The sequence below is a fragment of the Phaethon lepturus genome, unplaced genomic scaffold (assembly GCF_000687285.1).
Source record: "Phaethon lepturus isolate BGI_N335 unplaced genomic scaffold, ASM68728v1 scaffold15221, whole genome shotgun sequence".
Taxonomy (NCBI): Eukaryota; Metazoa; Chordata; class Aves; order Phaethontiformes; family Phaethontidae; genus Phaethon; species Phaethon lepturus.
The window spans coordinates 11620-33802 of NW_010517119.1; the positions used below are offsets into that span (position 1 = coordinate 11620).

The following is a 22183-nucleotide window of genomic DNA, read 5'->3' on the forward strand; positions in this document are numbered from 1 at the left end:
CATGATGAAATGACTCACCACAGCCATTCCTTCTGCTTGACAATATTTTTTTCAGGACATTGTCCAAGCTATAACGGCATAGAAAAGAAAGCAAAGCCATCCCCATCTGTCTCATTTAATCTAACTGTTGTTTTAGTTACGCTGGTCTGGTAGAAAAAGTACAGTAAACCAGAACTGCCTTCCTTGTCGTATTCCTTCTGCCTCATTACTCTGCTGATGAGATAAAACATATGGTCCAAAATATACTTCATATTCGTTTCAGGACAGTTATTCTGCTAGAATGAGAACGCTCATGCTGTAAGGAAAACTTGAAGATCAAACATCAATAGATCACCCAGTGACATGACATGAAAGAACAAATAAATTTTGGGAAGTCATAAGATCTGTACAGGGATATTGTTTTTCCATTTCTATGCAATGCAAAACCCAAATCAGAAAGGAAAAGGGTTCAGAAACGTGGATTCAGAAAAAAATATTGTCAGCTGAAAGAGAAAGTGTATTCCCTTGCTCAGTTTTTAAGTGGGAGCCTGCATTCCCCCCACCCAACTCCACGTACCAGATTCTCTTTGCTTTCTTTGTAGTTAGGAGAAAGATAGAGGCATCTCCTGCGGGTGGCTTGGCCATGCTAACTCCAGATGCCTCTACCAGACCCTGCAGCTAGGTGGGAAGTTTTCAAGAAGGCATCTCCACACTGAAATGCACCTCTAAGCAGCTGATACTTTAAGACAGACCCTCACTGGAAGTGAAACCAGTTTGTTAAGATGATTCAGAGAAGGATCACTTAAGTTGTGCCTCATATACCATCAGAAAAGCAGAAATACTGCCTCTAAAGCACAGTTATTAGCTGGCACTTTTCTTCCCCCAGCAACAAGAGAGGGGAAAATATATTGCAGTATAATGTGTTTGCAATGCCTGTGTGCAGATATGCAAAGCTCTGCTTTCTCTCCCAGCTCATCATTAGAAATCCCTCACCTGGTACAAAGAACTGGGTGCTTTCTGGATTTGCAAGGAGTAGAGAAGTACATCTGGGAGAATTTGTAAGGCTACAGGTTGCCTAGTATGGGTGGCCTCTTTCACCAGTTTTATTATACTGGTATATTATACTATATTTTTCCTAGGGTTCAACAAGTGAATTGAAATAGGAAAAAATAAAGAAAGCCCATAAAATCTTAAAACTGTTAAAGGCCTGATCCTCTTTCTATGGAAAACAATGGCAGAACTTCCACTGATACACAGGGCAGAAAATTCAATAGTGAAACAACCAGTGGCATGTTCGTGGACACACAACAAGCAGCACATGGGAGAGGGAGCTCTCTCCCAAGATCCCAGACAAAAGAGTTGCATTTCCAGTAGTACAAAACCACCTAAATAGTAAGAGGAGCAAAGCAAGCTCCCCAAAACATTCAGCCAAGGGTGAGCTGAGCTCCAGTAATAGCAACAGAGCCCTGACAGGTGAGCAACAGCGACTCTATTCACATGCGGTTTTAAAGTGTATTTATGTTTTGTATCAGTGATCTAAGATCTTAACTTTTGTATTTACTTAAAAAGCAGCAGCACTGTCAAACAGCTGATGGCGAGAGTAAAATGCAGCTTTACTTCCTGAACATTTGGAAAAGGATAAGGACAGGACAATAGTTCACTGACAACTGTAGAGCTAGCACAGATTTAGGACCAAATGCAAAGCATTTCCAGGCAGGAGTGAAGGATCCTCAGCTGGATCTGTCCTCTGGGATGCAAAGGACATCGGTCCCTCAAATGAATGATTCCCTTTCCCGGAAACCTACACTTTGTCATATTTATGGGAGCTTAAAGTTCATGCACAGTCCTAAGACAGGCTAGAGAGTTCATGCTGAATTCTTTCATCTGGGAGAAGTTTAGGAGTTTTGTAAGATGGTAAAAAATGGGCAGAGTTCAATTTACTTGCATTGAAGTCCCTTACAGACACAGTTCTCATTTATCTGCACAGACGTCCTAGGGAGCAGGTACATGGCAGCAGACCACGTCAGGACTTCTTCAATGTGGACTTGGGCTGGAACAGGTCTTGCAGCAAACGTGCTATGCTTCCAGTGCTGCATTTTTGTAGATAAATAACATGGTAACAAAACCAGGGATGCTCCTGTGTGGAAAGTTTATGAGGCTAAACAGCTCACACAAAAAACCAGCTCTGAAGAAGCAGCAGCACAAATCCCTGCAGTATTGTTCAACAAAAACATCTTGAAGAAAGGAGAAAGGCAAAAATCATCCGTAGCACACTGAGATCTCATGTCAAATCCTACTCACTTGATTCAGCTGAAATGATTCTTCAGTTTCACATCTTGCTCTTGGAGATGCTGCACGTATGGCTTATTAGGGCTTACAAACCCTTAACAGTTCAAAGAAAATAACTAAAAATGCCAGTGATGAAGGCTGTGTGTATTCAAATGAAGAGCTACTGAAATGTGGAACACGTCAGGAACCACAAAAAGAACACAAATAAGGAATGAGTCACTCTAGAAGCAATCTCCAGTGGAAATTGAGGGTGAAAATGTACCATATTGCATTGTGAGTTTTGACAAATATAAATGAAAACTGAAATGAAACCACACAGGTTTGCTGTCTTCTCTGGATATGCAACGCTAATCCAGCTTTTCATTGTGTACAAAGATTACATATGACATAGGTTTGTTTTGGTTTTCCCAGAAGGTGAAAGGAGAGTTCAATAACAATCTAAATCACTTTCAGTCTATCTATTCTTTGTACGGAGTTTTCGATCCAAAGTTATCTATTCCAGCATACGGCAGGAATTCGCATTTGGTTTTAGTGACTTAAAATGCCAGATCTATAGTGCAAATGGCTGAACCTGTTGGATACGATATTTTACAGGCCCTGCCAGCTGTGCTATACTTACGCATTCATTTTACCTATATCCCCCAAAGACCACCTCTATTTGGGAGAGTGCATCAGCACAGGCTAACATGTTTTTATAAGCAGGGAAGAGGGAGGTTATAACACATCTATGCTGCCAGCACCCTTGGGAGAGGACATCACCTTGGCAGTTAATGCACTGGCACATATAGAAAGAATTTAGACTAAAGCAGCAAAGCAAAAAAAAAAACCCAAGCCCCAAACCAGAGCTGGGGGGTTGAAAAGGACTGTGATAAATCGTCTGATTTAATCCCTGCCCCAAAGCATGATCAGCTACATGTATGTTATTTCTGGGCAAAGTTTGCCCAGCTTGCCCTTAAAGATCTCCAGTAGCAAAGCCACTCCCGACGTACAATCCAGTCCAGCTTCTGTCTGTCTTTGCAACTCAGTAATGTTTCCCCGATGCCTAACCTGGATGAGCTCTGCTGCTCAGCTGAGCACAAACACAGGGCTGCTGTACATACAGGTCTGCTTAAATCCCATCTGTTTATGAGGGCAGACTGCTTGGTCTGCAATAAAGTTAGGAAGATAAGATGACTCGCAGAGAAGCCACTCCTGTTCCTGTTCCAGCAGGCAGCAATAAATCCTGGATGAGCCTTTCGCCCTCCTCCTCGAAGGAACAAAATGTAATTTTGCCTCCATTGCAGAGAAGCTGTGGATCAGCCCCAGCCACCCGTGATGATAACACAGCATTATCACCAGCCTTTGCTTCAGAAAAGGAGACAACTACAACCCGTACCTCAAGGGCAGAGGGGCTAAAGGTGTCTCTACCCTACAAAGCCAAGCACAAGACAAAAATACCCCCTGGAGCATGAACCCAAGCTCCTTACAGCACAGCTGAGCACCAAACAAAGATACTCCTCAGCAGGATTCATGTGTTACCTCCATTCTGGGCTCAACCTAGCAAAGCCCCGGGTGCCAGCCTTCACCCACTGCTGCCTTGGGGTCCCTCAGCCAGCACCACCACGGGCCTTCCAGACCCAGGTTACGTGCGGTCTGCCTGCTGGCATGCCGGAGGCTCCTGGGTGCCACATGCTCACTGCGCATGTCCTGCGCAGCACACGCAGGCTCCTGTCTGAGCAATGCCCAGCAGCACACCAGGAGCCACCGCTTTCTGGCTGGGAAATGCTGGCAGGAGCTGGCTGTCATTAGCAGAGCATTTCACCTCTTGTGTTCCACTTTGCTCCTCTCCGAGAAAGAGACGACGATTATCTATTCCACTTGGGGGCTGTAAGAAGCCCGAAGCCTGCCAGGTGCTGTATTAACATGCCCAAGGTGCTGCAAGCCCTTTGTGTGGTGGCCACCAGAGCATTCTACAAGTGACTCCCGGCTCTGATTCAGAAGTGGTTTCCTGCTCTGACAGTTGGCTGCGGAACCACCACTCAACAACATTTTCATGAACTTGTTACCACTAAGATAAAAACCAAGAGAGACTGGAGACTCTCAGTGCCCTCCACCACCCATCGTGCCACCGCATGCAGCTGCAATGCAAAGCAAGCTGGTGTCCAGGGCTGATCCGCAGCACCCTGGTGCTTGGAGAAGGGATCTCCCCAGTACTCTTCCAAAATGTAGTGGAAGTGCACCTGGTTTTTTGTAACACATGAAGAGTGCTTTTTTCCCATTTGTTCTGATCCATCAAAAGGATGTTAAAGAATGACATTAAAAATACTGAACTTCTGGCTAAAAGGAAGGCATACGAGAAGGAAAAACAGTTCCAAGAAGCCACGTTCTGGAAAACAGGAGCTCCCTATTCCCCCCTCACCAGTACTGCACGCCCCAGGAACACCATTATCACAGCACCCTCACTCAGGGTTTGCTGCCCAGTCATTACAGGCCCATGAGTTCACAGGTTGCTTCTTGGTTATTTCAACTACTCACGTGTCAGTTCAGCAACCGTAGGTTATTACAGATAAATCCTGCCCTGACTTTAGAAAAGACTCCCTGAGAGAACTGCTTTGTTGAATGAAGCATCATTTCTGCGATGTCGCTTACGCCTGCCTTGAAAGCAGCTCCCAGAGATTTCCTTTCTAGGTGATTGTTTTCCCACTTGTTTAGTCCCTGTTGCAGAATTTGTGAGGGCATCTTATAGCAGAGAAGCAGCTTGCAAGATCTTGCCTAACTTAATTATTCTTATTCCTTCTCAGAGACTGATAGTGTACACAGCATTTGCAAGAAGCTGACCTGTGTGAAACCTTCATGTGTTTATTGTCACCCTCATGTTCCTGCATGGCTAGGGCTTGTCCCACGCAATTGATGGAAGGCTCCCTAAAGCACAGGCTGCCATTCTGCCATGCCACTGGCAAGGACTGGTTCTAGTCACAGATGCAACCAAAACAAAAATAATCATGCACAAAACTTGACTTGGGACAGGTCTGAAGAGAGAATCTCAGTCAGTTATTTATTTCTTGGCACTGCTGATTGCCAAGACTTTCATTTCAATATGAGGTGAAAATTCAAAGCAGAGAAGCAGAACTTCTGACAGCAATGGGATTAGACATAAAGACATTCACTCTAATCCAGTAAGTCTGGGACATCCTATATCCCAAATTGATTTTGCATCTTTCTTTCTCAGTATATCATCTTCAAGAGGTAGATACTTGGCATGCATCTATGGAAAAGTCAGGTGATACATTAACCAAAAGCTTCTGTGACAGTACAGGCACAATCAACGTGTAGGAAAGCGTACTGCACCGGAAAACCCCACGTCCCAGCACAGTGCACCTAAGAGATCACTTGGTAAAGAGAGCTAGCAAAAGATTTAGGTAAGTTGCGAAACGAAGATAAGCAACATCATTCTCCAGAGAAGGCCAGAAGGCAGCCATCAGCACCGAGTACCTCCTAGTGATAGCAAAAGCTAAAGCAGACTACATGCTGCAGAAATACGCACACAAGGGCTGGTTTCCGATTCCACTGGATACTTCAGAGGATGCCACCTGATGCCAACCAGCCAGCACACAGAAGCTTATTTTATACGGCTGCATAGATGCGCACACGTCAGGGGTGCCACCTGGCTCTGCGGTCCTCAACTCCCTGCGTAGTTCCCTTGCAGACGCTGCTGGTGGAAATCCTGGATCACCCCAGCCTTACAGATATCCTATGAAGCACATACACCTGCGACTCAGCCAGGTGCACCCCACCGTGCGTGGGAAGTTGGTGTTTTCAGGACGGGGCTGTATTTATGATCATGCACTGGTCTCTCTAGGAACCCTCTGAGCATGCTGGGGTAAAATGTGGAAGCCTGGGAGCAACAGTGAGGGTCCTACATTCTCAAAACTTGCCCTTATGCAGCAGAAACACATTATCCCCTGTGCCTTGGCAAACAGAAACCCCAAAATATTTACTATTCTAATGAATTATGATAGTTGTTCTTCTCTCTTTCCTTACCCTGACCTCACTACACACTTGTCGTGGTTTAGCCCCAGCCAGCAACCAAGCCCCACGCAGCCACTCGCTCACTCCCCCACAGTGGGAAGAGTAGAAGTGAGGAAACTCATGGTTTGAGATAAAGACAGTTTAATAGGTAAAGCAAAAGCCGCGCATGCAAGCAAAGCAAAACAAGGAATTTGTTCACCACTCCCCATGGGCGGGCAGGTGTTCAGCCATCTCCAGGGAAGCAGGGCTCCGTCACGCGTAATGGTTTCTTGGGAAGACAGACGCCATAACTCTGAACGTCCCTCCACCCCTTCCTTCTTCTTCATCCCAGCTTTATATACTGAGCATGACATTATATGGTAGGGAATATCTCTTTGGCCAGCCTGGGTCAGCTGTCCCAGCTGTGTCCCCTCCCAGCTCCCCGTGCACCCCCAGCCTGCTCGCTGCAGGCCAGCACAAGAAGCTGGACTGTCCTTGACTATTTAGCAACAGCTCAAAACATCAGCACCTTATCAACATTTTCTCATCCCAAATCCAAAACATAGCCTCACGCTAGCTTCTGTGAAGAAAATTAACTCTACTCTGGCTGAAACCAGGACAACACTAAGGTGAGCAAAAAGTCCCAAGGCCATCCCATCGCCCACTTCCCATCTGGCTGCACTACACCCCGAAAGGCTAGGCGAGCAACTGGACTACAAGCCACTGTAGTTCCAGGAAAGATGTTCAACCTGCGGAAAAGGTGACCGAGTACTCAAATACTTGGTACATACAAATACCAAGGGATGCACCATCTGCACGATAGAGGGACTTAAAGTGCAGCAGGGAGTATTGAGCCTAGGCATTTACAGAAAGGTTCCCTTTAACATCCCTTATACCAGGTCATTTTCCAGTCACTAAAGATAGAGAAAGAAAAATAATCCAAGAAAAATAAAGGGGGTAAAAAAAGACACGTTTTAAAGGTTCAAAAGCTAATTATCACAACTTCATCCAGGGCTGGGACACTACATACCATCTTGCTTCATTTCCCTGATACCAGGAGCCTTTTAGTCCAGCGGATGCACCAAAAGTGATGCCTCCATTTTTCGGTGGAAACCTGCCAGGGAAGAAAACAAAAAAATCCATGCATCCATCTATAATAGGTCATGGGGAGCATGAAACAAGAACAGCAAGCCAGGGAACCTTCACATTTTGCAGGAATGGAGCTTCCATTCCCTTACACAAGTGAAATATGTCATTCAAAAGGATTTTCTCATGGGAAAAAGTAAGCAATCAGGAATAGAAATAAAACGGTCAGATCTGATTATCTTGCCAACTTGAGACACGTTCAGACATTAGTTTGGGGCAGGGGAGCCTGACAAAACAACGTATTTGAGTATAAATGCAAACAAGTCCATTTTGAAACAAAGGTTGATTTCTTCTACATTCAATGATAAATATGGATTCGTACATATACACACACACTCTCTCTATGAACAGGTGATTACAGTAAGGCTTTAAGAGTGAAGGGAATGCTATGTCCATATTGCATTACTCCATGAAGAAAGTGAGAAAGCACAGGGAGAATTGAGTATTTTTTTCAAAACCACATTTGTGTTCAACAATTTTTGTGGAGAATTTCAGATCTTTGTAATTTTTGGGAGACTATGCTGACTAAACATTGACACTCCACAAATAAACCCTAAACAAAACCAAAAGCATTATCTGAAGTCCATTATAAATACTGCAAAATCAAATTTTATTTTATGAATAAGTGTAGTACAAGGGTATTCAGACTCACCTGTGGGCATGCTCCCCCCTCTTTTAAATTTAGGTATCTTGAGGTCTTCAAATACAGTTCCAAATGCACTTTGACAGCTCCATCTAGATGAATAGATAAAATACACTAACCTCTCCTACTTGAATTAATGGAGGATATGTTAAATAGCATCTGTGGGAGGCCCCTTCAGAGTGGTCATGCCAGAGACACATACTTTATCCAAACTTACTCCATTTTAAAAGGGCAAACAATCCCAGGGGGACCAGGGAGGGTAGGAACTATCTGTGATGCTAATAGCTTTAAATATAGTCTATTTTCTTCAAATGTAGTTGGCATCAAATGTATTCATGTATGTAGAAAACTTAGTGGGGCAGGAACAGCTATTTTTGGGTTGCAGGAAGGTCAGAGGAATGCAAGACAAGCGTTGGCATTCCAAGGCTCTTGTGAGCATGCTAAACTTGACAGGGCTTTTTAGGAGAATGCATTTTTAGTAAAAAGATGCTGGTGGATGGCTCCATAATGACTACACATATTAAGTAAAACACTCCACTTGTTGATCAGCAATACAGCTCTTCTACTGCTTGGAGTTGAGGTGCTAGGAATCTTTTTCATAACAAATAAACCCCCCAAAAAATGCACAGTTTTTTTTTGGTTTTAGGGTTTGGGTTTGGTTGGGGTTTTTGTTTAAGTTAAATGCAACCGTATTTTAGCATACCTGTATAAATAAAGAAGTGCCAATTTTCTCTTGCCCTCTTGAAAAGCAAAGGCTAAAAAAACTTTAATGGCATTGAATTAGGTAGTCAAACCATGTAATTAAGGCTTTGTGTGGAAATGAGATACCATGGGAAGAGGGGTGTACCAGGCTGTCCCTTTTTAGTTGGGAGCAGAGCTGGAGTTCAGCTTCCTGCCACTCTGGAGGAAGCCTGCCGTACTCAAAGCATCCAAAGAAGCCCCAGCTGGGACCTGCCTCACACACACCCTGCCCACAGCTCATGTGGTGCTTGCGCTTAGAAGCTCACAATCAGGGCCATGGGCACCAAGGCTCCGGAGTATTTCCAGCAGCACCAGAGTTGCAGGCACACTTTGGAAGCACAGGGCTTCACACACACTGCTACCTCTAAGCTCTCTGGGTGCAGGAGCTAACCTCTTCTGCTCCTCATGCAAGGAGAATATTTAACCATGCTATCCATGTTTGTGGTTTCTCTACAGTTGGTAAGTGCAACAGAATAGAGAGGGGAAAAGCATGCTAATCTTTTTTTTTTTTTTTTTAAATTTATTTACTCTAGCAGCTTTCCCTTTCCTGCTGCACTGCCTGCCTTCCCTCGGGTCCAGTTGCATCTTCAAATTAAAGAGATCAGATGAACTTTGCTCTTGTTAGCAATCTTAAAATAAGTACATACACTGCTTACCCCTTCATGGATGCACAACACTGACTCCAGCACTGCCACCACCACTTCCAAAGACAGGTTCCACAAGGCCAAGCTGAGTCCAGTAAAGAAACCGAGTCAGGTTCTCAGCAGTGCCACTGAAGTCCTAGCAAGCTGCTCGAGTTCTATCTGGTCTCAGCATCCTTCAAGGGGCTGGTAAGTCACAGTGGCTTCCCAGAGCAGAGCTGCTCCCAGCACAGGTCCTCCCAGAGGGCACAGCCAGTACGGCCACCCTATTTAGCAGATGAAGAGTCATGCAGTGAGATCCCAGCTGACTGCTTATAGGCGTTTCGGTCACACAAAATGAGAGTTTGCCCAGTTAGAGAGCAGTTACACATCGTGTTGCATAGAAGCAAGATTCAGCACAGAACCTTCTGCTCATCAGACACAGCACTCAAGAAGTCTTCACTTTTGTGTACTGGTTGTTGAAGGATTCAAGTTATGTGCCCTCATATTTCAAGTAAACCCAAGCCTACAACCACTTCTAGGGCTGAATAGATACTTTTTATGGAAGACTAAAAGGATCAGTTATTTTTCCAGACTCTTTACAACTAAGTTTAGATTGATGGACCTATTTGGCTAGCTGGTGCCCTTCCAGGATTAATTACACAGCAAGCCTCACACCCCAGTTAGGATGTTTGTGACTCACATTTCTGAACACATGAACATGAGCTGGAAGAGAATTAGTTCTGCTAAAGGCCACGCAGCCTGGGAGGCAGTAAACTATAATTAGACAGCTCTATTAGACAGAAAGCTCTATTAGACAGAAAGAAAGGAATAAAGGAGAGCTGAGGGAAATGAAAGGTCATGTCACCTGCCACTTGAACTAACTGGAAAGAAGTTGATATTCCTTTATATACCTTACATGAACCCAAGGAATGGACTTAATATTGACCACCAAACCATACAACAGTTAACACAGTGGAAGATTTCTGTTTTGAGGAAGCTCAGTCTTTACCTTGAAAGGATCTAGGACATTGTTGGTACTCTTGATCTGTCCTGTGATCTTCCTGCAGTTCAGCTATCACCATGGCTTTTGATCTTTTACTAAAAATCTGAAGTTTTCATAGGATAATGGGAAGTGTCCTGTAGCCCACAGTATGTGGGGAGAGATAAGGAAGGTATTCTCCAAGTCTGAATTTAATGTCCATCGCTTTGTTTTCTGCAGTTAGAGAAGACTGCACTCTGTGACCCATCTGGTTTCCTTCAGTCCTACACTTCTATGAGTGATATCTTGATAAAATGAAGTGATTTAGCCATCACATTTTACTTATGCCAAGGTGATACAGGTAGGTCTGTCAAAAATAACTGTCCATGAGTCAGTGCAGATAATCATGCCTGCTACGACTGAAGAATCATCCTCCTTCATAACCTCTGGAAGACAAATGTCAATTAACAATGAATGCAGCTGGTTTTTGGAGTTCAACAGTGAAGAGGCTATGACAGTTAGCACATCAATGAAGCATGATAATTGTTTCACTGTGCTTATTATCTAGCCCCTAAAGAAAGGGAGAACAGTCAGCTGGTAAACAAGCAGTGATAAGGTGTCAGAGCAATTTTGTGCACTACAGGAGATAAAATTCTGCTCTGCAATGCTGGCCCTGGAGGAAAGTGAGATTTCAGTCAGCTAGCTGCCCAGTGCATAATGGTCCAAGAACACAGGGGAGATGCTTCAGCCTTACACAGGGTCAGAAAAATGAGAGAGGTTCCCGCTCAAACTCTTCACGACGACATACCACAGCCTTCTCTGCGTCTATGGTCTGCACAGGTAGAATATATTCTCTATCTGCTGTTCAGCTCAGGCTAGAATTACTTGTGTTTTGATTTCCTAAAGTCAATATGATGAGCTGTTGCCTAAGGCCAGACTACAAGTGGCAAGTATTGGAAGTTGACCCTACCCCACAACTAAGGCTCATTCTCAATCTGTCTGCACAGCAATGCCTTGAGAATGTGCAGCCATCCAGTTCCCTACCTTGATTCACAGCCCCATCTCTTGCAGCTCCAGCCCTGACACACACCCTCTGCACACCTGGGCCTTGCTCACCTCCTTTCCCCTTCCAACCACTCCTGCTCCCTGGTTTGCCTGACTCCTCCAAGCAAACTGCCACTTGCTGTGCTGACACCATCCTTCCCTTCGCTGTGGATGGGCACCTCCTTAGCTCTCTCACTTCATACCAGTCTCAGCTACAGCGTATTACATCCACTTCCTGAAATAGGAAACATGACCTTGCTAAAGTGTACTAAACTTTCCTACTTTCAAACCCATTTTTCCTATTTTCATCTATCTGTGGAAAAAATATAGTCTGTAAACATTATCTTCATCATCTAGATCATAAAGGTTGTAAAATTGAGTCTGAAGACCACTTACATCTGATGTTCCATCTTACACATATGGCTGCTTCTGGTTAACTGAATATTTTCCTGAACTTAGAGGTAAGATTAACCAAAAAAAAATCAAACTGTTAATTATATATATGAGGTCCTGGAAACAGCAGCAGAAGTTAAATGCCGAAACAGAAAACAAAGAAAAAAGAAGATTCATAAATTTTACACCTTACAAGAGTTTGGATTCAACAGAAGTTTATACTTTTGTTTTCTTCCTCAAGAGTTAAAAAAGCAATTAACATTTTTAAGTACACAATTTAAAAAATAGTGTTTTATGATTGACATGTTTTCAGTCAATTTCCTAAATGGCTTTAGCAAAATCAAATACAATTCCTATGGTTACAGCAGTTCAACATTTTAATGAAGATATTTACATTGTAATGTTCATAAGGTATGCTTTCCACTTCCCAGTACAGCCCTCTTTCATCACATAATTGATTTAAGTGTCATTGGTGAAATGTGTTGTACTCAGACGCACACCTATTTTAGGAGTCTACCCAAATTCTTCTAAGGGGCTTTTACAGGGATATATCAGGGTTTTAAATCTATGGCATTTTCTTAAATGGAATGCAGATGCAGTTTCTCATTAGAAAGACAGCCCCATTTCCAAATTAGCCCAATCACCGATAGCCTAACGAGAGGCAACATGATATATACCACACAATTTTTGTTACATATATCCCAATGTGGTGCTAAAACAACAGTGAAAAACTATGTTTGGCTAAAGGCAAAAATTTAGCTCTCTTTCCTTCCACTTCTTTGACTTAATGAAGAGACACACACTTAACTAATTGCTTTGGCAGGCCAGCAGGCTCTTTGCTTAATAATACCACTAGGAATTCCACAAGGTTTCAGCTTCTAATATTAAGGATCTTCAACATACGCTTTTTAAAAGTGAACCTCAGGATTATTCTCCTTTTTAAAAGATGCTTTTTCTCTCACTTCCTCTCACTAGTTGCTTCATCAGGCATAACGATACACAAATATGCAATGTGCAGTCCAAACTGGGCACTTGTCTGCCACAGGATAATTAAATATTTACAGAGTACTCTGCTAACAAAAGGATATTCAGAGCAACTCTGAGTTCACAAATAATAGAAAACTACCTTCCCCATACGCCTGCTTCAGGCTTACCACATACATCTGTCTGAATTTGCTAAAAGGCATGACGGCTCTTCGTTTTACAGGTCTGAGTTGTGAACATGTAGTAAAATTCCAGTTTCGTATTGTTTTCTGCTAAAACAAAGAATCTAAAGACCAAATTGGGTCGTATTTGTCCTTCTTTACACTCTTTTTGCCTAGCTCAACAGTCTTTCTAGATCTAGTAATTCACAACAAAGCATCAGGCAGACAAGCATTTGAAAGATGGCTGGCTTTCATCTTGGAGTCCACTTTTTTTTTTTTAAATAATCATATAACATTTAAAGAAATAATACTTCTGCCATCAGTAGTTTCCTCCCCTGTTTTACACAGTATAAAATATAGCAGAAAATGTAATTATCAGCTCCCTACAAATTGCTGACATTTTGGTAAGAATAGGGGCAGAGGTGGGCAATGATCTGAATGTGTAACCAGTAAGGATGTTAGCATGCTCAGTCTAAACCCACAGCTTCTCAAACATCTGCTTAGCAGCCTAACTTTCTATAGTAAGAGAGTCACTGAGCCAGAGAGGAAATATGCATGAACAGAGCCCTGGAATATTGGCCTGGACATCAGCTTGAACAGGGCAGGCTCAGAATCAGATCACTCCCAACAGCTTTTCTTCCCCTCCAATGTGCATAAAGTCTCTGGTCCAGTTTCTTTTAGCCAAACTGGAAGTTCTACTGACACGTTAGCAAATACATCACTACTCTACAGCCTAGCTGTTATGGTATGCTTCACAGGAGAAAAAAATTGATGGTTCAAACTATCAAGCAGGGGTCATAAACTAAACGGATATCCCAGTCTTACACATCGTTAGCCAGAGTTCCGACCCCTAGCTTAGAGTATAATTTGTGAGTCAGCTCACAATCTTCTTCTGATACTGCTCCAACCTCAAAAGACAATAGCAATCTTCAGGAAACGGCTGCAGGGTAAGAAACATTGCAAGAAAGTACCTCCAGGCATAGGGTGGAATCTAAAACAGAGCTTTGCCATCTGTACTCTCTGTTCACCTGTAAAAGCAGCTCCATGACCAACATACTCACTTTACATTTGGCATGATTGTTTTTGTGGTTCTTTATAGGCACTGAACATACCTAATACACAATGCACAGCCCTCATACATAATTTTGGATTCTGATATCAAGCTTCACATAAAATTTTAGGAGGTGTGATACTCTCAGTAGTGCTGTGAAGTCTGCCTTGGATTAGGGTTTCTTCTATCACAGCCTCCAGAAAAAACTAAAGACATGGTTGCTGCAGACCTGCTAGTAGATGACATGATCTGAAATAACTGGCACTTCATAGCCTCAAACACCCCCCTGCACCTTACAAAGGAGCACAGCACAAAAAATATTGCAAAGAATAAGAAAAAGTTATGCTGGTGACTGTGTTCATGGGAAAACAATTTGCATATCAAAGTGAAAAGGCATCTTCTGATCAAAGTCTCTCTCATTACTGGACCATCTTGTACACAGGATCTCCAACTTGAATCGTTCCAGTTTTGTCAATAGCAAAGTATCTTCCAAAGAGAGGGCTGGATTTGTATATGTGTCGCTCAGAGGGATCACATAAGCGGTAACTGCAGAGAGAGAGCACTTCCTTAGAATCAGTGGTAGCAAATGCTAAACATCAAATTATCAGTGATGAGAGAGACAGGACATTGAATAGTAAAGCCTTGTTTTGGTGACTATACTAGACTAAAAACTAAGTAAATATTATAATTAAGAGAAACAAGCAGTTCAAATGGAGGGTAAAAAAAAAGCCTGATAGTATTCACATACCCACGTATAATACACATACAGAAGACTTTATAAAAAGAAGTGCCAAAGTTGCAAAATTAGACCTTTAAATACCTTAAATACCTGTAACCCCAGGCATTCACCCTAGCAGAGATGAAAGGGACAGGGAATGTAAAGTTTGCAAGACAGAAGAGAGAACTTCCTGAATTTTCTTACCATATAGAATTGCAGAAAGTAGAATGGAAGCCAATATACACAGACCTTTACACTACATTATGATGTCCCACGCATACTTCAAACCACTTTTAAAACATTAGTTTAACATCTGTTGGGATCTAGCCTAAATCCACTCCCACAGCCTAAGAAGCACTGGTATTTTTACAACCTTTTCAGTGTTTCCAGGGGCTCCTTCCTGTCCAGGACCCCAGTGTCTGGGTTAACAGTTGTTAAAATACACCTGCAATGACAGACATTGCCAAATCAATAACGGCTTCTTATCATAAATCTATACACATCTATATAAAATAACAGTCTCAAATGTTTACCTGGCACAACACACTGTCCCTTTCATCTCCACATCGCCAATAAGAATCTCCTCCCAGGTGTCCTGGGGGAAGGTAAACATTATGCACAGATTAGACATATCCCCATGCAACCCTTCTTCCAGGAGTGGCACAGTCATTCTTAGAAGAAGCAGTGCCATTCCAGATGATCACCTTTACTCGCACTTTCAAAACAAGTACAGTTATATTATGGTACTATTGCAATAAAAACCCTACTGTCACTGAATTTATCCAGTTCAGGACCCACTAGTAATTACATCTGGCAAGAAAGATACAAGTAATAAATCCCCTTCTGTAGTGTGCACTTTTCTGAACCTAAAGCAAGCTCATTCTTACTGCATGTGTGACAAACTGACCTGTGACCTCTGATAAGTCACCATTTTTGCAGAAAGGAAATTTTTAGTGGAAGTAAGTTTTCACTTCTCATCTACACAAGCTTCCTATTGCAATCTTTCCTGGAAGACAAAAACCCATTCCCATTTTAGGAACTTCTTAGATTTGGGAAATTACCAGATCTATCCAGAGCAAATTCTTTGGAAAAACAGCAACATGACAAAAAAGCACTTAAAAGCCACCATCACTAGTTGATTTCATCACCAGATACCTTCCTAGATAGTGTTTTTTGAACTACTAGAATATTGTCAGAGGTGCGGTGATAGACTGTAGTATCGCAAGGGTGACTTTTACACCAAAGGCTATAAAACGTCACACTGTCAATGTACAACTTGTTCATTTGTATCATTAATTGATCAATTATAGCATGCATAGCTTTCCCTGCTTTAGACTTAAAGATGAGCTTTCAGTAGCAAGCCTGTCATTTAAATACACTTATGCTTTGCTAAGCTAAATAAGCATTCAGAGACTTGCCTCTTCCCTCAATGTTTCACATGCACTGATGTGAGCAGAAGCTGTATCTCTCTGGAATCCAGTTGTAAAAATCACAGAACAGAAGCTTTCCTCATCCTTGTAGGCACCATCACACAAGGAAATTGAGTTACAAAGAAACATAACCAAGCCTTCAAAAAGGCATTTATTAAGACAGTTATTTTACCTCCTCAAAAGCACTGCAATCTGTTACAAAAATATTTGGCCTGAAGTTCTGTATCTTAACTTTCTTCTCCAGCCTGGTATTTAGATCTTCCAGTGAAGCTTCCGAGAGGATCAAGACTGGGCTACAGTCAGGATAGGCAACCTACATAAACACACAAACAAATCCTAAGGCTGCTGTAAGAGCACGGGAGCAAAGTAACTGAATGGCAAAAGGACAGATATGTTGGAATCAGTGGCTACATATTAGCCTGACTGTTAGGCTGCTGCATTCAGGTTTTAATTTTCCTGGAAGCAGGTTAACAAGTAAAATAACATGCCCTTTCCTATTTCAGTAACCACGGCAAGTTTCATTTGCTCAAATTGTAAAAAGAGACTTCCATTTATAGAACTAAACCAAAATTATATAAGCTACCACAACTTCTTACAAAATAATACTGTATGCATGTCCCAGACATTTATTCTGGGTGTTACAGACGGAACTAAGTATACCAGTAAAACATGTCAAGTTATGAAAGGTACTTAAGATGTTTGTGGACCTGCTGAAATTATCTGGTTGACTGTAATCAGCTAAGTGGATTTTTCTATATAATGAATCTATCTCATCACAACACCAGAGGGAATTGCACATACAGAATAGCAATACTAAATTGCAACTGTCAATTCATCCGCCTAAGTTTGCTTAGAAGCAGGAGGGCTTTTAGCAAACAAGGCCAATGAACAATATTAAAAGAAAACTCCTATATATGCCAGTTCCACAGGAAAGAAAGAAAAAAAAAAAAAAAGGAGAGAAATTTTGGCAGGAATTTTAGTGTATAGCCCTCTTCATGTCTTTCTCTCATATTATCCTTTCCTCCCTCTTGTACATACCTTTACAACTACAAGAAGATGAGTGTTGAAATAACTATACAAACAGTTCTGCCCCCTTTTCATGCTGGGATTCTTGAATGTCACCTGCCCTTATCTGACATCCCTTTTGCCGAAACCTAGTCTTCTGTATTGGTCTCGGTGCCCTTACATAATACATGCATATGTGTAGAAGTCCGTTATTGAATATACCTTCTTCTCTTTGTGCAACAACAAGCAAAACACATGCCCTATAGAAAACAGCATCACAATCAGTAAGGCAAGGTACTCACAATTTGTATTTTCTTAAAGTATTTTCTTTATTTTTTGTATTTTCTTAAAAAGTTTGCACTCGTCAGGTACAGTTCAAATCATCTTCACACAAGAGAGTTTTTCAGACAAAAAGAAGGGCATCAGTGGCTCCAATGGTATGAGGACATTTAAGCACAGCATCTCCTTTCCCTGCCTGCATTCACTTTCTCTAATACCACACCTTCAAGCCTCTTCCCACAGAAAGCGAGAGATGAAACCCCTGTAACCTTTTTTTGATTTTAATTCCTAGGCCCACAAATAGAGAGCCCTGGGTTAAGCATGGTTCCTTTAAACAAGATACAAGGTAACACAACTTGTATCAGCACACTCCTAGACCTAACAAGGGATAGGGAATGAAGGTTTTCTATGCAACACAGATTACACCATCAAAACATCTTTAAAAATGTAACTTCTTTCTATTTGCTAAGGCACAAAAGGAATCCTGTTCTGCAGTGTAATAGTTCCTCTTCAAATATCAGTATCACACTGTTTAGCTGTGAATGTTCAATAGCTTAGAACAGATTTAAAGTAAAATTTAAGCAAGTCATCCCATCATAGAAAAGGACAATATTCACATGGTTTAAGTACATGACTACATACCTTGCTAAACTGGGCTCAATCGCCAATGACGAAATGGGCAGGTTTTGATGGGTGGGTGGGAAATGGTTAAAGGAAAGTACTTCTGAGAAAAAGAACATTCATTTACCTCATCTGTGGTTCGGAAAAGGTTTACTATGTCCTTTGACTTTCTCGGCACCATGGAGGGCTCAAAGTGCACCAGTCGATATGGCTCTGAATTCAGGAAAGTGGTGATCCACTGAGCCACTTCATCTCCACAGTCCCTGCCTTGGATATCCAATCCAAACACCCTGAAGGATCACAAGAGACACCAGCAAGTTAGTTGGAAAGCTGAAGGCTCAAGCATGCTTATTATTCAGAAGAAAACAACTTGTTTTAAAGTAGTAGGAAGATACAGTCAACAAACTGCCTGAATTATAACAAGATGGAAGTTGGTTTCTGAATTTGGCATAAGGATCATTCCTGGTGCGCAATCTCCTTATGGTCACCTTGTTTTGGAAGCCAAATAACATGGATATGGCCGGATGATAGCAGCTGGCGAAAGAATGAGCCATGACATAGCCCATAGGCACCCAGAGCTGTCACATCAATGACCAGTAACAAACCTACCTGTTTGCCACACTTTCAAGCAAAAAAAGGGTCTACTCTTGCATTTGCACGCAACTGCAACACCAAAAGATTTGCCCAGAAATCAACTGAAAGGTAATAAATTGCAGAAAACGAATGATAGTTTGAAAGGATGTGGTTTGTTGCTGTAATTGATTTTTATTAATGTTATTAGTTGTAAATGTCCCTGATTGTTAAGGAAGCTTTTCTTCAGATTTTAGTGCTGTAAAAGTTTAGCCAGAGCTGAATGGAACTCTTAAGCTCAAACTTAAGATGCTGAGCTATTTTGTATTCTACCTGAGGTTAAACATTTATAATGGAAGCAAAGTCCATGGGACATAAAAAGCCACTGGCAGCAGAATACAAACAAGTTTACGCAAGGAGCGCTTTCCTGGCAAGGAAAAGTAAACCTCAATCTTCCAATAAACTGTTCATGACTGGTGTTGAAGCTTTACTACTCTCTTCAAAGTAGCAATTTTGACCCAAATGCACTGCAGTTTCCTCCACCTCCACAATCATACCCAGGACAGCTTAAAGCAGAGAGATGCCCAGACAGTTCATATAGCCTGAGCCCAGTTCCTCGAAGCCCTCCTTTACTCATCTGGGGGAGAAATGAATCAGAGTGCTGTCAGCAATATTCCTGCTCTGTTTGCTGGGATCCCTGTATCAACTCTGTGGCACAGGTTGGGCCTAATGCCATTGTCCCACACAGCATTCAACTGCCTTTCTCTTCCCTCCATTCTCTCAGTCCCTGTGTGCCTTCTGGCTGGCATCACAGGGGTGAGGGTCTTACAGCTTCCCACACTACTGTTTTCCACCCATGAAGCAGATCTATCCTAAGCACTCGGTGGCATAGGGATCCACAGGAATACATTGTGCAATTTAAGTATCACAACACGTACAGACAAAGGGCACAAATGAAGAACACAGAGTCTTCTTAACCTGAGGGCTGTAAAACCCCTGAAGCATATTATTTGCACAAACAGAAACTGTGTCTACACAATGGCTTCAGTCCTACATTTGGCTCCCCAAAACCACAGCATTTTAAAATAGCCAAGTAAAATCTCCAACTGGACTTACCAGTTTTAAAGATTAGCATCTGCACAGCCTTTTGCAGCCACACACACTATAGCACTGCCTTCGCTCCAAACTCCCGGGCGCGAGCCAGCACCAATGTGAAGACATCACGCTCGCCCAGTGGCAGAATAAATACAAGTCTGCGCAGAGGGCCTTGCTGGCAGAGCGTACCATGCAGTAAGACAGCTACTCCCACACACAAGCTGGAAGGGAAGAATCTCAGAGCAAAAGCCATATCTTCATTTGCCTGAATATAGTACTATCCCCAAACCTCATTCTTAAAAAAGGCTGAATAGATCAGAAAGAATCAGCCTTGAGCTGACAAATGGTAAACTGTTTAAGCACAGTAGAGTCACACAAAACCTCAGGATTCTTCCAGAGAAGTAAAAGGCAATGTTTAACTATGGGTATTGCTAATTTCACATCCTATGACACCACCTACATAAAGTCCATTTACATGCATCTAACTTTTGCTTATTTGCATTCATAAATTCTAGCAATTTTAAAGCCAGAGTGTGCAACAGTTTAAGGCAAAGGAAAAAAAAAAGAATCAAGAGAAGAACAAATCACTGAGGTCTAAAATTGGAAAAGCCAAGATAATTCTTCATTCCTGAAGTGTATTTAGTCTATTTAAATATTTTTCTAATGGCACAACAAATTTTAGAAAAATAACATCTTGAAAACTGCATGTTTTTGTAGTGTATGTGTCATTGGCTAACACAAACACATTACAAACAGATTTTTAAAAGACTGTCCTGTTTCTTCATGAGCAATGCTATCGTTTGTAACTTGCACCTGCCTTGTATAAACAGAGATACTGAGCTATGCTGATCAAGTGTTTCCACAGCAACAGATTTATGCTAAAAGCTAGCGAACGCAGTTTCTTTCCAGCACTCTCTTAGTTTTAATTATAGCAGCTGGTTCATTAACCTTCTCTGCTACCCAAAGGAAAAATACTTATCAGTATCTTTTTAGGGGCTAAGACCAGGACTACACAGTCTTAACATTTTAACTGACATTTTAGCAGAGAAGAAGTTTTCTGCTTCCCCTTGGCAATTTTCCAGCATGGATTTCAATACATGGATAAAATAACAAAGCCTGCATTCATACTACAAAACTCTAGGTACGCAGCTAAATGACTATGTTTGTAACCCGTTCACCTGAAATCCCTTTGAGGTAGCACCTACAGGGAATGACTTGCTCTCTGGGGATGCCTGTCCTTCCCCTGTGGCCACAGAGTGAGCCTCAGGCAACCAAGTTTTTAATTCAGGCACCTCAGTTAAATGCCTAGAGACAGGGGTGAGGGAATCTAAACCCCGACATCTCACCAACTTCAAATGGCCAGTATGTGTCCAAAAATGTTGATGCATATACTAGTGGTGACCAAGAAATACCGATATGCATGACTGAGGCTGTGAGATGCAATCGCTCACAAAAGCAAAAATGAAAACGCTAGAAGTAAACATAAATGAGTAAACACAACAGTCTGTGAAGACTGAAGATCACAGTTCATTTGGCAGATGTATGTTTGTTGAATATTGTTTCATCTTTTCCTGAGATTTGTTTTCACCACTGTTTAGCAGATTAAAGCTAGACCTTTTGTTACGACAATCGATCCTGGTCTCCTGTATAACACATGGCAGAGAATTTCACAGAATGACAGAATGGTTTGGGTTGGAAGGGACCTTTAATGATCCTCTAGCCCAATCTCCCCGAACATGTCCAATGATGGGGCATCCACAACTTCTCCGGGCAACCCATTCCAGTGCCTCACCACCCTCACCATAAAAACTTTCTTTCTTACGTCTAATCCAAACCTACCTTCTTTTAGTTTAAAACCATTGCCCCTTGTCCTGTCACTACACGCCCTGGTCTGAAGTCTCTCTCCGTGATGCAAATGGAAAGACAGACCCCCACAGAAAAGCAGCAGAGACACCCAACTTTTTCCCTCCAATTTCTGCATAAGAAAACGCAAACCGTGACACACTCTTGATAAGTAAAGCATGTAAGTGAGAGACAGTATTTAGAGAGAAGGGAGGGAAAACCCTCCTTCTTCAGTACCTGCAGTTCTGCACAGGATTTTTCTTGGGGAGCTTTATAGGCAAGGACAGCTTCTTCATCTCTGGGGCATCCAAAGTCAAATGCCCATTTTCACAGCTGACAGAAATGAGGACCAGCCGTGGCTCCTGGCGAGCGGTAACCATCTGCCCATCTTCCTTGGTCACAAGCCAAAACCTGTAGCGTGACAGAGGACAGAAACACACTGAACAACGCTCCAAGACCGGCGCCGGGTACAGGGTATCAGCACAACAGGTGCCTCCTCAAAGGTGGTGAGGAAAACATCTAACAAACGTGGAACCAGAACGCAGGCCTGGCAGCAGGGCCTGCCCCCGGCCCGGGCCGGGCTGGAGCACCGCGCCTCGCCCC

At 42.4% G+C, this 22183-nt stretch overlaps 1 protein-coding gene across 1 annotated transcript; it reads right to left on the minus strand.

The window, feature by feature from the left end:
- Positions 1-14305: 14305 nt before the first annotated feature.
- Positions 14306-21991, minus strand: LOC104614751 (mitochondrial amidoxime reducing component 2-like; the record flags this gene model as incomplete). Its single annotated transcript, XM_010296293.1, has 6 exons — positions 14306-14566; positions 15112-15183; positions 15272-15333; positions 16341-16481; positions 18201-18363; positions 21818-21991. Coding segments are annotated over 6 exons (739 nt in total), but the record flags the coding sequence as incomplete, so codon positions are not given.
- Between the last annotated feature and the right edge of the window lie 192 nt (positions 21992-22183).